At 41.3% G+C, this 17,773-nt stretch overlaps 1 protein-coding gene across 5 annotated transcripts in view; it reads left to right on the top strand.

Moving 5' to 3' along the window:
• The window catches only part of LOC125458256 (E3 ubiquitin-protein ligase RNF130), a 137,740-nt gene that overhangs the window by 25,373 nt on the left and 94,594 nt on the right, over nt 1-17,773 (top strand). For all 5 annotated transcript variants that reach the window (XM_048543376.2, XM_048543374.2, XM_048543373.2 and 2 more), the window contains exon 2: nt 13,139-13,386. In XM_048543376.2, the coding sequence (XP_048399333.1) occupies nt 13,139-13,386 (248 nt within the window). The remainder of the gene's footprint in view (nt 1-13,138; nt 13,387-17,773) is intronic.

Genomic DNA, 17,773 nt, shown 5'->3' with positions numbered 1-17,773 from the left:
GCAGACTGTCTTGAAAACATCTTTGAAAGACATTGTTTGAGGTCCCTTTTTTACCAGCTGGCTCAAAATTTGTGAATTAGTAAAAGTTAGAAGAAATACCCTGATACCACAACAATTAAGACTCTAGGTGATTATCACGACATATTAATATATACACCTGTACAGGTATACTGGAAGTTCTAAATGCTACTAAACTACTATTTAACTTACTTCCTATGGACGGACAGCCTTAGACAGTACATAGAACATAGAACAGTACAGCACAGAACAGGCCCTTCAGCCCACAATGTTGTGCCGACCATTGATCATCATGTATGCACCCTCAAATTTCTGTGACCATATGCATGTCCAGCAGTCTCTCAAATGACCCCAATGACCTTGCTTCCACAACTGCTGCTGGCAACGCATTCCATGCTCTCACAACTCTGTGTAAAGAACCCGCCTCTGACATCCCCTCTATACTTTCCTCCAACCAGCTTAAAACTATGACCCCTCGTGCTAGCCATTTCTGCCCTGGGAAATAGTCTCTGGCTATCAACTCTATCTATGCCTCTCATTATCTTGTATACCTCAATTAGGTCCCCTCTCTTCCTCCTTTTCTCCAATGAAAAGAGACCGAGCTCAGTCAACCTCTCTTCATAAGATAAGCCCTCCAGTCCAGGCAGCATCCTGGTAAACCTCCTCTGAACCCTCTCCAAAGCATCCACATCTTTCCTATAATATGGCGACCAGAACTGGACGCAGTATTCCAAGTGCGGTCTAACCAAAGTTTTATAGAGCTGCAACAAGATCTCACGACTCTTGAACTCAATCCCCCTGTTAATGAAAGCCAAAACACCATATGCTTTCTTAACAACCCTGTCCACTTGGGTGGCCATTTTAAGGGATCTATGTATCTGCACACCAAGATCCCTCTGTTCCTCCACACTGCCAAGAATCCTATCCTTGATCCTGCACTCTGCTTTCAAATTCGACCTTCCAAAATGCATCACCTCGCATTTATCCAGGTTGAACTCCATCTGCCACCTCTCAGCCCATCTCTGCATCCTGTCAATGTCCCGCTGCAGCCTACAACAGCCGTCTGTACTGTCAACGACACCTCCGACCTTTGTGTCGTCTGCAAACTTGCTGACCCATCCTTCAATCCCCTCATCCAAGTCATTAATAAAAATTACAAACAGTAGAGGCCCAAGGACAGAGCCCTGTGGAACTCCACTCACCACTGACTTCCAGGCAGAATATTTTCCTTCTACTACCACTCGCTGTCTTCTGTTGGCCAGCCAATTCTGTATCCAAGCAGCTAAGTTCCCCTGTATCCCATTCCTCCTGACCTTCTGAATGAGCCTACCATGGGGAACCTTATCAAATGCCTTACTGAAATCCATATACACCACATCTACAGCTCGACCCTCATCAACTTTTCTAATCGTAGTAGAAAGAAGTCCCCATCCTGCTAGCAGAAGGAATTGAATAACATTTGCCGACTAGAGCAGTATTGGAATGTGGTTGAATAAGGTGCATATTGAAAATCCAAGCATATGTAGTAAGGATGTCTGCTAAATATCATGAGATCATGGAAAGATAATCATTTACCACGCAGTCAAATGATTATCCTGAGTACATACATATCCAATGAATAACACGTTGGTTTGTAGATAAACACTTAGATGGGCTCAAAACAAATGTATAAAAGCTCATCTTTCCTTTTGTTCAGTGAAGAAGCTTCTGAACTCCCAGAGGTTTCTTACCACCAATATAGCATCAGTAAATTCTTGGGTATTGGAAGTGAACTCTGGGTATTAAGTGATTCATTTAGTCATTCTGCCCCTGCACCATTCCGAACTTAATGCAAGCCCTATACATGGTCCATATTTTTCTCTTCCTTTTCTATTTCCATGTCTGTCAAAATGCCTGTTAAATTTTCCTAATGTAAGCTGTTTCTACCTCCTCTCTTTGCACTTTGTCCCAGACATCTGCCTGGTTTAAAAAAACTTTCCTTGCGCATCTTCATTAGCGGAACTGGCTCAAAGGTGGAAGACAGAGGATGGTGGCCGGGAGGGGTTGCTTTTTCGACTGCAGGCCTGTTACCAGCTGTGTGCCATGAATATCGGTGTTGTGTCCACTGCCTTTTGTCATTTATGTAAATGATTTGGATGTGAAAGTAGGAGGTATGGTTAGTAAGTTGCAGATGACAGCAAAATTAGTCATCGGGATCTTGATCAGATGGGCCACTGGGCCAAGGAGAACAGACGGAGTCTAATTTAGGTGAGTGAGAGTTATTGCATTTTGGAAAGGCAAATCAGGGCAGGACTTCCCATTACCACTCCTGTGGAGTGTTGCTGGAACAAAGAGACCTTGGAGTGCAGGTTCATAGTTCCTTGAAAGTGGTGTTGCAGGTAGACAGGATAGTAAAGAAGGCATTTGATATGCTTGCCTTTATTGGTCATTGCATTGAGTATAGGAGTTGGGAGGTCATGTTGCTGTTGTACAGGACATTGGTTAGGCCGGTTTTGGAATACTGCATTCAATTCTAGTCTCTCTGCTATAGGAAGGATGTTGTGAAACTTGAAAGAGTTCAGAAATGATTACAAGGATGTTGCCAGGGTTAAGAGGGTTTGAGCTGTAGGGAGAGGCTGAATAGACTGGGGCTGTTATCCTGGGAGAGTCAGAAGCTGAAGGGTGAACTTATAGAGCTTTGTTAAAAAAAAAGGGGTGAGGATATGGTGTATAGCGACACCCTTTCCCCAGGAAAGGGGAGCCCAAAACTAGAGGGAGTGGGTTTAAGGTGAGAAGGGAAAGATTTTAAAAAAGGATCTAATGGCCAACGTTTTCACGCAGAATGTGGTGCAAATATGGAAAGAGCTACCAGACGAATTGGTGGACGCTAGTACAATGACAATATTTAAAAAGCATCTGGATGAGTATGTGAATAGGAGGGCTTTAGAGGTATGTGGGCCAAATGCTGACGAATGGGCCTAGATTAATTTAGGATATCCGGTCAGCTTAGTCGAGTTGGACTGGAGGATCTTTTTCTGTGCTGTACAGCTGTATGATTCTATCGTCTTTCCACTCTCGACTTCAACCTGTGTCTTTTGAGTATTTGACATTTCCATCCTGGGAAAAAGACTCTGCCTATCAACCATATCCATGCTTCTCAGTTTATATACTTCTATCTGGTCACCCCTTAGCCTCCAACTATCTTGTAAAACCAGTCCAAGTTTGTCCAAGCTTTCCTTCTAGCTAATACAGTCCAGTCCAGACAATTATTTTGGTAAACCTCTTTTACACCCTCTCCAAAGCCTCCACATCCTTCCTGTATGTAGTATGGGGATAGAACCATTGACAGAACTCCAAATGTGGCCCTATATGGTTATGAAACATATCAAACTTATCAACAGGACCAGTGTTCAAAACCTTGTCAAAAATAGAAAATATGGTTGTTTTACATGTCTTTTATTCCCTGTTTCGTAAGAAAATCGGGACAAATGGCTGATCCAGGTTAAAGGTTCGTCTTGACTCATGATACTGGGTTTAGTCATTTAGACATCTAGTCGTGTATCTATCAACCACAGTTAACTGTTAAACTTTCGTTAAAGACTTCAAAACAATGCAGCTGCAATGTCTCCAATTTCAGCTGTAGTAAATGCACCCTATGACATTTCTAGACTGTCTCATGCTGTTATATAAAATGAAGGAGGGGACTGCAGCGTGCTAGAACCGTTTTATTGTTTGGGTTTTGTAGTGTGATCCTCCAAATTTAAAATACTAGTTGACTTACAGTGCATACGTTTTTGATAATTTCGCAAAATTTGGATTTTCCTGTCTTGCAAAACTCACTGAAGCCTATAATAAAATAATTCACTTGGATGCCATAAGCTAATTTCACATTTTTGCGCAACATTTTCATTTTTTGAAGAAGCTGCAATTGACCAAATATTAGCCTAAAAATAACTCCTCAGCTTAGAGGGTGCTTTTCCTATCAATGATGTGCTATTCATTTCAAATATGCTGCTAAAGATAACAGACCAAGCATGAAGATTACAGCCTGCTGAAAATCTTAATGTGTAGAATTTGATGATTCATCTCTGAAATAAATTTTAGTGAAATATTCAGTCAGCTTTTAGAGAGGAGCTAAATGAAGCAGAAATTTCAAGTTTTCATTGAGTTTTTCATGTGATGAGTATGCGCATTCACTGACTCAGTACCCTAGTCAAATACTATGGGCTCACGTTTTAAAGGCTCAACTTTGCAAATTGCAGTCTAATCAAGTTACAGTACAACATATGGCAATTTGCTGTTTGTTAGATGAATTTCCCACACAATTTTTAGAATATTAGTTGAGATTGTGTCAGAGGCCTTTGGAGTGAAGGTTAAAGGGTTTTTCCAGATGAACTTCTGTGGTGATGCAGAAATGAAAGAAACAGCAGAGGCAAAGAAAATGGTAAGAGAAGAGGAATGTGGAAATGCCACAGGTGGATTTAGGGGTAGGTAGCCTGGTGGGTGTAATGGGAGTTTTTTTCATTATTCAATGTTTATGAAACTTACTTTGGAGGAGTGTCTTCCTACTCAAGGCACTTATTTACTGAACACCTGAACGCTAGTGGGTTTTTTAAAATCATGGGAATGTTACTGCAAAATCTGGTCTTTTAACCAAACTTATCACACTCAAAAGGATAAACAAATGCGTCTATTCTTTGATAATAAAATGTGAGGCTGGATGAACATAGCAGGCCCAGCAGCATCTCAGGAGCACAAAAGCTGACGTTTTGGGCCTAGACCCTTCATCAGAGAGGTGTCTATTCTTTGATACAGGAGGTTACCCTGTCTCTCTCTCTCTCTCTCTCTCTCTCTCTCTCTCTCTCTCTCTCTCTCTCTCTCTCTCTCTCTCTCTTTATGCAAATAATCAAATGCTCAAGAGAAACTTTTGTTACGTTAATGCACTCCTTCCTCACCCAAAATTAAATTGAATACTCTTTCCCACTTGCCACAACATCTTGAGAAACCCCTGCTTATTGCTGTGAGTCAAATTTCGTTGATTTTTGCCATTCCTACATGATCACAGGCCACCTCCTCGTGCTTCCTCCCTTTCCCTCTAGCATATGTTTTAGTTAGTTCATAGCCCTTAATCCTGGTTTAGTTTAAAATCTGCTATAAGCCTTGATTCCCCATGTGTTGTCCATGGGGAGTCAGTTACTCTGTGTATAATACATTCAGGATGATTTTTTTTTTAGATGACATTGTTTTAATCTTCAGTAACAAACAACTGGTATACTGATGTACTGACTCCTGTTGGAGTGTAACTCCCAATGCTAGATATTCTTTACCTTGCCAAGTGAGTGTTCACGTTTAATGAACAATAAAACTATCATGCTGGCATAATCTCAGCGGCATGGTGGCTCAGTCGTTAGCACTGCTGTCTCACAGCACCGGGGAACCAGGTTTGATTCCACCCTTGGGTGACTGTCCGTGTGGAGTTTGCACATTCTCTCCCTGTGTCTGCATATGGGTTTCCTCTGGGTACTTTGGTTTCCTCCCGCAGTTCAGAGATGTGCAGGCTAGGTGGATTGGCAGTGCTAAATTGCCGTTGGTGTTCAGTGATATGTAGTTTAGGGGGTTATGGTGGCAGGGGTCAGGGTGGGATGCTCCAAGGATCGGTGTGGACATGTTGGGCCAAAAGGCCTATTTTCACACTGTAGGGATTTCATGATTTGGTGAACTGCTTGCACGTTATCCAACAGGAGTCATTGGATTTTTTTATTGAACCTAATTATTGTTCAACTATCTCTTCAGTTTTAGCTTTATGACTCTGTACCCAATTATTTTTTTCAAAGTGCTTGAATTATGGTTTTATGACTTTGTTTTAGTTGAGCATAACAATGAATGGCGCACTTAGGACTTTATGATCTGCAGTTTTGATCTGTAAGCATGCATTATTGTTCAGTTAGGTTCCAATTCAGGCTTGTTTGACAGTGGATGATTTTTAGGAAGATAATAATGATTGTTCACCATTGTTCTATTCTTTAAAATCAAAGTGGATATTTTACTATCATAATAAGTGGGAGAGTGGAAAATAAAACTCTGTTGCCATTTTATTTGTAGGACATTACTTCCTGATGTAAGAAGAGACAATTTAATGCATAGAGTGGGAATCTAGTCATAACTTCCCCAGGATGCCATCCTAATTCCATAAAAGAAACAAAACCTGAAACGACTCAATTCTTGCTAAAAGTGTACCCTTGGCACTCAAGTGGATACAGCACCAGGGATTAGGGTTGGAACTATTTCCCTTTTGCCTCTTCCACCCAACCCCCCTCCCCTATCCCCACTCTTGAAATTGCTGTGACAAGAAAATTAGGGGAGCAAGACTGCAAGGGTACTCAACTGACTAGTAGGAAGAGATAGTTGGAACTGCAGATGCTGGAGAATCTGCGATAATAAGGTGTAGAGCTGGATGAACACAGCAGGTCAAGTAGCATCATAGGAGCAGAAAAGCTGACGTTTTGGGCCTAGACCCTCCTTCGATGTTGGATTAGTGTTTGTGTGGTCTGTGCGATCTGTTCAGATGCTGTGCTGGTAGGCTCAGGCTTGCAAAGTTTTCAGGGATCTGGAATTTGAAAGGCCATAGGCAGAGTTTGTTGTCGGGTGTGGAGCTGCAATAGATCTAAGTACATTTTTGAGGATTAAATTCTCCCTGTCCTGATCAACGCTTCCAGGGAAATCTGTGATAATGGGACCTGCAGATGCTGGAGAATCCAAGATAACAAAGTGTGGAGAACACAGCAGGCCAACAGCATCTTAGGAGCATAAAAGCTGACGTTTCGGGCCTAGACCCTTCATCGGAAAAAAGATTTCTGATGAAGGGTGTAGGCCCGAAACGTCAGCTTTTATGCTCCTAAGATGCTGCTTGGCCTGCTGTGTTCTGCCAGGCTGATGCTTGGTTTTGGTGCTTGCTGAATTTCTCAATAGTGGTTGGGTGATTACCCACGTAAATGCCTCAGTTTACCCACTGAGAGACTATGCCTGACACTACCTTGACTACTGGAATAATTGCAGTAGAGACTGGTAGATAGCAGCAACCAATTCAATGAGCCCCATCTTCCTTGCTGTTGATGATGGATGATGTAAAGTCCAGCCCTTTATCCAGCAATACATTGATTGCGTGAGGTGAGGGAAAAAGAATTGGCTGAATACTATACAAATTCTTTCTTGCTCTAATTTCAGTAGTGTTCAGCCATTATGTTTATCAATTGGTTCAACTCTTATCCTTGTGGGCATAATGGTGCTCGATTTTATTGTCTGTTATATAGTTCCTTGTTTAGAGATGAGATTCAATCACTGAAGGACTGTCCAGATGTCAGATGTTTGTTTATTCATTTGTGGGATGTGAATGTTGCTGGATGGCCAGCATTTATTGTCCATCCCTGATTACTCTCGAAGGTGGTGAGCTGCCATCTTGTCGATGATCAGAAGATTAGATAGGGCGGACAGTGAGAGCCCTTTTCCTTGGATGGTGATGGCTGGCATGAAGGGACATAGGTTTAAGTTGAGGGGTAATAGATATAGGACAGATGTCAGAGGTAGATTCTTTACTCAGAGTTATAAGGGCGTGGAATGCCCAGCCTGCAACAGTAGGAGACTCGCCAACTTTAAGGGCATTTAAATGGTCGTTGGATAAACATATGGATGATAACGGAATAGTGTAGGTTAGATGGGCTTCAGATTGGGCCTGTACTGCGCTGTAACATTCTATGTTCCATGAACTGCTGCAGTCTACATGCTGCGAGCTGACCTGCAAAGCCATTAGGGAGAAAATTCCAAGATTTTAACCTGGTGACAGTGAAAGAATGGCAATATATTTCCAAGTCAGGATGGTGAGTGGCTTGAAGGTGATGGTGTTCCCATGTATCTGCTGCCTTTTATCCTTCTACATGGAAGTGTTTGTTGGTTTGGAAGGTGTTGTCTGAGGATCTTGGGTAAATTTCTGCAATGCATCTTGGAGATAGTACATAATTCTGTTACTGAGAATTGCTGTTGGAAGGAGTGGATGCTTGCGGGTGTGGTGCCAGTCCAACAGGCTGCTTTGTCCTAGATAGTGACAAGCTTCTTGAGTGTTGTTGGAGCTGCACTCTTCCAGGCAAGTGGAGAGTATTTCATTACGCTCCTGATTTGTGCCTTTGTAGATGACAAACCGACCTTGGGGAATTAGCAAGTGAGTTACCCGCCACAGTATTCTTCACCTCTGACCTGCTGTTGTAGACATTATGTGGTGAGTCCGGTTGAATTTCTGACTCGTGGTACCCCGCAGGATATTGATAGTGGGGATCTCAGTGATTATAATACCACTGAATGCCAAGTGCCAGTTGTCAGATTGGCCATCACCAATAAAGATTTGGCCTAGCGTTTATGTGGCAGCAATGTTACTTGCCACTTGTCAGCCTGGCCTGGATATTGTCCAGATTTTGTTGCATTTGAACATGGTCTGCTTCAGTATCTGAAGAGTCGCAAATGGTGCTGAACATTGAGCAATTATCAGTGACCATCTCCTCTTCTGACCTTATGATGGAGGGAGGGTCATTGATGAAGTAACTGAAGATGGTCAGACCGAGGACCCTACCAAACCAGGTCTCGGTGAGTAGGATATTGTGGAGCAGGTGCTGCTTGGTTACACTGTTGATGACATCTTCCATCACTTTATTAATGACCATGAATAGACTGATGGGCCACAAATTGGCTGAATTAGGTTGTCCTGCTTTTTGTGTGGAGGACATATGGGCAATTTTCCACATTGTCTGGTCGATGCCAGTGTTGTAACTGTACTGGAATAACTTGGCTAGAGGAACAGCAAGTTTGGGAGCACAAGTCTTCACTACTGTTGCTGGAATGTTGTCAGAGCCGTAGCACTGTCCAGTGCTTTCTTGACATCATGCAGAATGAATTGAATTGGCTGAAGACTGGTATTTATATGCTAGGGACAGCTGGAGCATGTTGGGGTGGATTGCCCACTGTGCGCTTTTGGCTGAAGATTGCTGCAAATACTTTAGCCTTAACTTTTGCACTGATGTGTTGAGCTCTTCCATTACAGAAGGTGGGGATATTTGTGCAACCAACTTCGCAGATGACTTTTTAAAATTGCCCACCATCATATATGACTGGTGAATGAACTTAGATCTGATTCATTGGTGTGGGAATGCTTAGCTGTGTCTATCACTTGCTCCTTATGTAGTTTAGCATGCAGATAGTCCCTTGGTAGTTTCACCAGATTGATCCGTCATTTTTAGGTAGATCTGTTGCCGCTCCTGGCATGCCCTCCTGCACTCTCCACCGAACCAGGGTTGATCTCCTGGCTTGATGGTAATGTTTGAGTGAAGGATATGTGCAGGGCTCAAGTACTGCTTGGCCTGCTGTGTTCATCCAGCTTCACACTTTTTGTTATCTTGGATTCTCCAGCATCTGCAGTTCCCATTATCACTCACTCAAGTACAGTTCTTTAGCTTTTGATGGCTCACATCACCTCTTGGATTCCCAATCTCAACTTCCAATTCTGTTTGAAGTCTGACCCATTTAGCACTGTGATGGTGCAAGGCAACATGACGGTTATTCTCAATGTGAATGTGGAGCTTCCTCTCTGCAAGGACTGTGTGGTGGTTTTCTTAGTGATACTGTCGTGGATATAATACGTAATGGAGCAGGCTTGAGGGTCTGAATGGCCCATTTATGCTTTTACTTCTGATTTTTGTAATCCTATAATCTTCCAGCCTACGTTTTATCCACCATTCACCTTGTATGCATATTTTTGACCAGAGCTGTGAAGGACCACCTGTCAATGGTATGTTGGAAGAATTTACAGATTGACCCTTAATTTATTTGGCAGTGCTATGAACATGCCTTCCTTGGCGATCAAGTCCTTGAGACTTAACTCGGACCTCCTGGCTTAGAGGCAGGGATACTGTACATTGCACTACAGGATCTCAGACCTATTTGCAAATTACATGGTCATTTTGTAAGCTGCTTAATGTCTCCTTGTACTTTTATCACAGCTATCTTCTATTTATTAACTACCCAAATTTTGAAATAGTACTTCTAATTTCAGAGCCCAGAACATAAAGAACATTGACACCAATAGTGATCGCTGTGGAACATTACTTACTATATTTTTCTAGTTTGCCTCGCTATCCGTATGATTTTTGGTTTTGTAGCCAAATTTCTCTGTTTCTTCTGTCTCCACGTGATAAAAAAATTTTCTGGGCAATGTTAGCCTGTTACATGCAGCACCTGATGTTGAGTTGTATTGATTAGAATCAAACTGGATAAGATATTCAACTGATGTAGTTGAGACTTTGTGTGTGTGTGTGTGTGTGTCCCTCCACCTCTATTTGGTTGTCTTTATCTCTCTCATACCTACTGCACACAAGCAGAATTCACTGCTTGAACATTTATTTAAAAAGTACAGGCAACTTAAAAGTGGTTGAAATGCATGTTTATTTTCTGTGCAGGTGCAAATGAATTATTAAAGCAAACATACCTCAACTGTATTTTCTTTCCTTTTCTCATTGAAGGAAATTGTGCACCATTATTTAAACCTTTGAAATTTTTGTACTTTCACCATAACATATGGCAACAAAAAAGCACAGTTTAAAATATGGAGCCCATTACACAAAGGAATAATCCTAGAGCATTAGTAACTACAGAAATAATGGATGCAATAGCAGTCGTCTTCCAAGAATCCTTGGATTCTTAAAAAAACCCAAGGTTCAGAAAACTGCCAACGCAGCACCCTTAATCAAAAAGGGAGGGAGACACAAAAGGGTTACTGTGCCAGTTAGCTTGACATCTATCATTGGGGAAATGCTGGAGTCTATTATAAAGGAGATAATAATGACAGTGTTTAGAAATACATACGTGTGTGGTTTCACAAAGGGGAAAACATACCTGATATATTTAATAGAATTCTTTGAGGAAAAAACAAGCAGGATAGATAAAGGGAAGCCAGTAGGTATAATATATTTGGATTTCCATCAGGAGTTCAATAAGGGACCAAATGTTAACCTACAAAAGAGCCCATGGTTTTGGAGCTGGTACATTGGCGTAGATAGAAAGTTAATAGATGTGGGATAAAGAGGAGAATATTTTCAGGATGGCAATGCTGTAATTAATGGACTACTAAAAGGATCGGTTTTGGGGCCTATGTAACAATGACTTGGATGAGGGAAGTGAATGTACAATAGCCAAATTTGCAGAAATCATGAAAATATGTGGGAAGGTAAGTGGTGAGGCTGACACAAATTGTCTGTGCTGGGATATATACAGTTCAAGTTAATGAGCTCAATCTTGACAGTTTGAATGAATATACATGCAAAAATGTGGCATTATTTTGGCAGGTAGTGTAGAGGAACTGAATATTAAACAACTGGAGAAATGTCTACAGAAATTTGCAGCACAGGAATTTGAGGGTCCTTTATACGTAAATCACAAAAAGCTAACATACAAAGTCAGCAGGTAACAGACAAATGGAATAGAGTATAAATATATAAAAGTCTTGCTAATGCTATATAGGTTAGATGACACTAGAATACTGTGGACAGTAGAGGAAGTCCAGAGAAGGTTCAGTGGGTTGTTCCTGGATATTAAGGGATTGTTTTGAGGATAAGATGAGTAAGTTGGCCCAGTACCTGTTTGAGTTGAGAAGAATGAGACATGCTTTATTGACACATGTTCTTAAGGGGCTTTACAATGTAAATGCTGAGGGGTTGTTTCTCCCCTGTGGGGCAGTCTAGGACAAGGGGGCATATTCTTTAAAGGGTCATTCATAACCAATTTCTTTTGAGTAATGAAATCATGGCATTATCTACTGCAGAGGGCTTTTGAAACTGGGTTGTTAAATATATTGGATGCTGAGAGAGAGGTTTTTAATCTTTGACCACTTGGATCAAACCCCAGCGTCAGTCCTCTGTGTTGTCACCCATATTTCTGAATATGAAATTTATTATATATTTAAATCTCCCCTGGTTTTGCATCGCAGTGTTTTGAGCAATGCCATTTGTTGTATACTTGACTGTTCCAGAAATAAATGATTGGGGGAATAGCCAAGATCGTTTTCCCAGGGTAAGGGTGTGTAGAATTAGAGGGCATAGGTTTAAGGTGAGTGGAAAGATTTAAAAGGGACCCAAGGAGCAACTTTTTTCTCACAGGGTGGTATGTGTATGGATTGAACCGCCAGAAGAAGTGGTAGAGGCACAACTATAATATTTAAAAGGTATCTGCATGGATACAAGAATAGAAGGGTTTAGAGGGATATGGATCAAATGCTGGCAAATAGGACAAGATTAATTTAGGATATCTGGTCAGCATGGACGAGTTGGACCTAAGGGCCTGTTTTTGTATTGTATGATTCCAATTGGTGGTTGAGGAAAAATCAGTTCTGTATCTTTCCTATATTAGAGCACAAATGATGGTTCAAGTAACACTTGCAGTCCAATAACCTTATTTAACATAATGTGTATTTCCCTCTTTCCATAGCTTCTCTAGAAATGTTTTTTCTTCGATCATAATAGAAACACCCATTTTGGCCCACCATGTCTACGTCAACTAATATACACCAAGCTACACTAATCCCATTTTCCTGTACTTGGTCTGTAGCCTATTAACCATTACTTTCCATATTAATACTAATAAAGTCAAATACTATAAAAAAGAACTTTCAAAATAAATTTTATTTCTCGTGGTTGGTCTGCCAATTTTAGGGATGTTGGTAGTGTTGGGCAGCTCTGTTGCAAGAACTAGTTAAAGGCCCAGAAGCCAGGAAACATTCATAAAGGCCTTTGCAGTAGACACCGTGAGTTGATTTTTGACATCTTGATACAGGTGCCCGTCTGTCGTCTTCTAAGTGATCTTGGGTAATGTGGTTTCTTCTTGAAGGAGGATGTTACAATGTTGTCTAACTACAAGTTTGAAAATAATTTGAAACGTCCTCTGAAATCTATATTTAGTTGTTTAACCACTTTGGGGCTGTGCTGGCAGGAGTTGTCTGTTCCAGCACAGAAATAAAGTAGAATTTGTCAATCTTGTAACTTTTTTTTGTAATATTTGACCTGTTGCCAATCTCTTGGAGACTAATTATGATTTTTTTTGTTTATTTTAGGTACTGGTAACATAGTCGCAGTCATGATTTCTGAACGTAGAGGTCGTGAGATTCTGAGTTACGTAGAAAAAAACTTCACTGTTTTGATGTCTATAGCAGTTGGAACAGCACATTTTTCACAGTACAGCCGTGGCTCTCTTGTTTTTGTGTCCATCTCATTTATTGTGCTGATGATCATTTCTTTGGCTTGGCTGATCTTCTATTTCATCCAAAAGTTCAGATATGCAAACCTACGTGGGCGGAACCAGGTCAGTGACTTTCATTTTTGAACTTCTGCTAAATTTTAGATTAACTGACACTTAACATGCTGCTGAAGTATGATTTTGATTTTTGTGAAGATGGTGGAAAAAGGCACATTAAAGGAGACAGGTTTTGGTGGTTAAATTTCACCATTCCTTTCCCAACCAGTGCAGAAATGAAGAATGCACTAAAGCTTAGTACTGAGTGAAATGTCTGAACAATGTGTTTATTTTCAGAAATTTTAAAAAAAAGTTGTGATCCCAACTCTGTCACAACAGCGCCATCAGAAAGCTTAGAAACCTGAAGTCCTGCCCTGAAAATGGCATTCTACCCACACTAATCCCATTTGCCCATGCTAGGCCCATAGCCTTGAATGTTATGACAGTTTGCGTCCATCCAAATATATTTTAAAGCTGGTGACTTTTTCCACCCCAATTACCGTTTTTCAATGGTGCATTCCACACGACCATCCTATGTGGAAAAAGTTAATTCTCAAAACCCCTCTAAACCTCCTGCCTTTAACTTTAAACTTGCGTCCCCTTGTTATTGACTCTTCAGTTAAGAGAACAGCTGCTTTCTGTCAACGCAGGCTGGAAGAACAGCATCTCATTTTCTGCTTGGGGACCTGTAGCCTTCACGATTCAATATTGAGTTCAATTAGCATCTGAGCACTTTCTCCTATGTCCTTGCCCCAACCGCCACACACCAGGCCTTGACCTCACACAGGCTGCTGCCACAACTAAGGCAACATCGGCCACTAATGATTTCTATTAGCAGGCTGATCTTTTACCTATTCTTTTGACTATCCAACGGTTGTTCTGCCTCTCTGGCCTCCATCTCCATCAATTGTTTACTCCTCCTGCATCCATCTTCAGCACACATATACCAACATTTCCCCAGCTACGATCAGTTTGAAAGAAGTGGTACTGAACCTGAAATGTTAAATCTGCCTTCTCTCCATAGATGCTGCTAGACCTGAGTTTTTTTTTTCAGCAATTTTTTGTAACTGCTTTTTATTCACCCAATCTTGACCCCTCATAATCAATACACCTCTATCAGGTCTCCCCTCAACCTTTGTTCTAAAGGAAACAACCTGAGCTTATTCAGCCTCTCTTCATTACTGAAATGCTCCATCCAAGGCAGCTTCCTGATCTTCTCTAGTGCAGTCACTTCCTCCCCGTAATCTGGTGACCAGAAATGCATTCAGTATTCCAGCTGTGGCCTAACCAAAGTTCTGTGCAGCTTCAACATGACATCCCTGCTGTTATTGTCTATACAATGAACGATAAAGGCAAGTGTCCTATATGCCATCTTAACTGCCCTCATAACCTGTCCTACCATCTTCGGGGACTTGTGGACAAGCACCCCAAGATCCCCCAGTTCCTCTGAGTTTTCTAGTTTCTTGCCATTTCATTGAATATTCCAATGACCTTGTTTTAAATTCCCTTGTGGCTCATGGATTTTGCTGGCTGAGGCCATCATATATTGCCTGTCCCTACTTGCCCTTAGGTGCTGTGGAGCTGCATCCTTGAGCCAATGCCGCTCCTGTGCTGTAGATAGGCTAGCAATGGGTTCCAGGATTTTGACATGGCAATATATTTCAAGTCAGGTTGGTGAGTGGCTTGCTGGGAACCTTGCAAGTGGTAGTGGTCCCATGCATCTGCTTCCCTCACCCCTCTAGAGGAAGTTTTTATGGATTTGGAAGTTACACTCTAAGGATCTTTGCTGAATTTCCATGGTGTATCTTGTAAATCATGCACGTTGCTTCCAAAGTGCATCACTGGGTTAAATTCTGTCTGCCCATCTTACCAATATGTATATCTTTCTGTAACCTAACACCTTCCTCCTTACTGTCAAACATCTGGTCAATCTTTGTGCCATACAGTCCTACAGCACGGAAACAGACCCTTTGGCCTAACAAGACCATGCTGACCATAATCCTAAACTAAACTAGTCTCGTGTGCCTGCACTTGGCCCATTTTCTTCCAAGCATTTCTTCTTCTTGTATTATCAAAATGTCTTTTAAATATTGTAACTATACCCACATCCACTACTTCCTCTCCTACAAAGTTACGTGTGATTCTTTCCCACACGCTTATCTACATCATTTGTGAATGTTGCAAACAATAAGGAGCACTGCACACCAACCTCCAGTCACAAAAATGGCCTCCTACCACCATCCACTGTCCCTTAGCACTAAACCAATTTTGGATCCATCTTACCAAGTTACCCTGGATCCATGAGCTTTTACCATCTTTATTGGATTCCTATGTGTGGACTTGTCAAAGGACTTGCTGAAATCTGCATAAACTATATCAACTGCGCTGCCTTCATCCAAATACTTGGTTACCTCCTCCAAAAGTTCAATCAGATTTGTTAGGTATAACCTCCCCTCTGATCCATTAAGCAGATCTTGCCTCTCTAAATGAAGATTAATTTTCCCTACCACTGATGTTAAACTCAATAGCCTGTAGTTCCCTGGTCTATCACTACAGTTCTCAAAGTTAAACCACATTTATGCCACTGTTGTACTTGGGCATTGACTGAAAAAAAGAGACATGCTGTCGTGGCTTTTTGTCTTGTACTTAATGTAAGAATGCTAACTTCCAGAGGCAGCACCAATTTGTACTATATGGAGAAAAGAGAAGAGTCAGCTCTGGTCAAGGTGCAGTGAACATAGCGAATGCACCAGGGAACTACCATCCACGATGCCCACACACCCACCATTCTTTTGTTTGTTTTAAAAACGGTGCATTGCCAAGGCATATTGCTTTTGTATGCACTGTTTGGGTCTTAATATAATATGTGTAGCTTCTGATAAGCATTAATGAGCCATATTCTGAACCTGACGGACAATCTTGAAATGGTTGTTAGCATAATTCTTAGTACGTGTGGGATTATTCAGCAAAGTTGTGCAGCTACAGAATCACATTTAAATTAGACATAATTTTCTAAGTCTCAAAAGTGTAGGTTGGCTGTGTAAATTCAATAATTTGCCTATTGTGAGTAGCAGAAGGAATGTGCAGTTTGTTTGACACGATCCACGAGTAATGAAGATATGAAGCCTAAATACATCCTACTGACTTTGAAATTGAAATTCATATAACACATTACTAATTTGTGTTCGGGCCAGAAATTTTTTTTGACTTGATGGCAACATCCTGTTAATTGACAATACCAAAAAATCCTATCATGATTTAGTAGTGTGTGCACATTTTTGAGATGAGGTTAAATTTGAATAAATGCAAGTTGTGGCATTATCGTAATATGAATTAGTGCAGGATTTGTAGAGTCCATGGAAGGGCCCTGGGGAATTTTTTCAGCAGAGACACCTCGTCGTTTCAAGTGCACGGTTCTTTGAAAAATGTGTCACAGGTAGATAGGATGGTAAACAAGGTATTCAGCATGAGACAATCAGGAAGATGGAAGAACACAGCAAGTGAGGCAGCATCTGGAAGAGGGTGAGCAGTCAACATTTTGGGTATCAACCTTCTTCCTGACTGCTGTTTCAGGACAAAACCCAAATCACTGCAGGACCTGAAGAAGGCTAATACCCAAAACGTTGACTGCTCTTTTCCTCCAGGTGCTGCCTGGTTTGCTGTGTTCTTCCAGCCTCCTGTTTGTCTACCAAGGCATTTAGCATGCTTGCCTTCGTTGCACAAACCTTTTGAATGTAGGAGTTGGGACATCATGTTGAAGTTGTGCAGGATGTTGGTGAGACCACTTTTGGAGTATCAGATACGGTTCTAGTCACTCTGCTGTAAGGAAGGATTTTATTACATTGGAGAGGATTCAGAAAAGATTTACAAGAATGTTGCTGGGACTGGAGGGTTTGTGTAATAAGGAGAGGCTGGGTAGGTTGGATCTTCTCTTGTGAGAGCCTAAGAGGTTGAGTAGTGATCTTATAGAAGTTTTATCAGTCATGGGGAGCATAGAAAATGGGAATAGCAAAGATATTTACCCTAGGGTAAGGAAATTCAAAGCTAAAGGGTATATTTTTAAGGTGAGAGGAGAAAGATTTAAAAGGAGTCTGAAGAGCAACCTTTTCACAAAAAGGGTGGTTTGTACGTGGAATGAACTGCCAGAGGAAGTGATTAGATGCAGGTGCAGCTGGAATATTTAAGACATTTAGACAGATACATGAAGAAGAAAGGTTTATGGGATATGGACCAAACAGAGGCAGGTGGGACTAGTTCGGTTTAGAAAACTTCATCGGCATAGACGAGTTGGACCGAAGAGTCTTTTTCTGTGTTGAATGAATCTATGGCTCAAACTTTACTCTTTCTGGATAATTTTGTGAAAATCTCTTCAAGACAGACCTTGATGAACTTTGGCCCTTTCAGTGAGAACGCATGACGTACATTAAGTCGTGATCTGATCAAGTAACCAATATCC

Source organism: Stegostoma tigrinum, chromosome 13, assembly GCF_030684315.1.
Source record: "Stegostoma tigrinum isolate sSteTig4 chromosome 13, sSteTig4.hap1, whole genome shotgun sequence".
Classification (NCBI taxonomy): Eukaryota; Metazoa; Chordata; class Chondrichthyes; order Orectolobiformes; family Stegostomatidae; genus Stegostoma; species Stegostoma tigrinum.
This window is presented reverse-complemented; position numbering and strand designations above follow the sequence as displayed.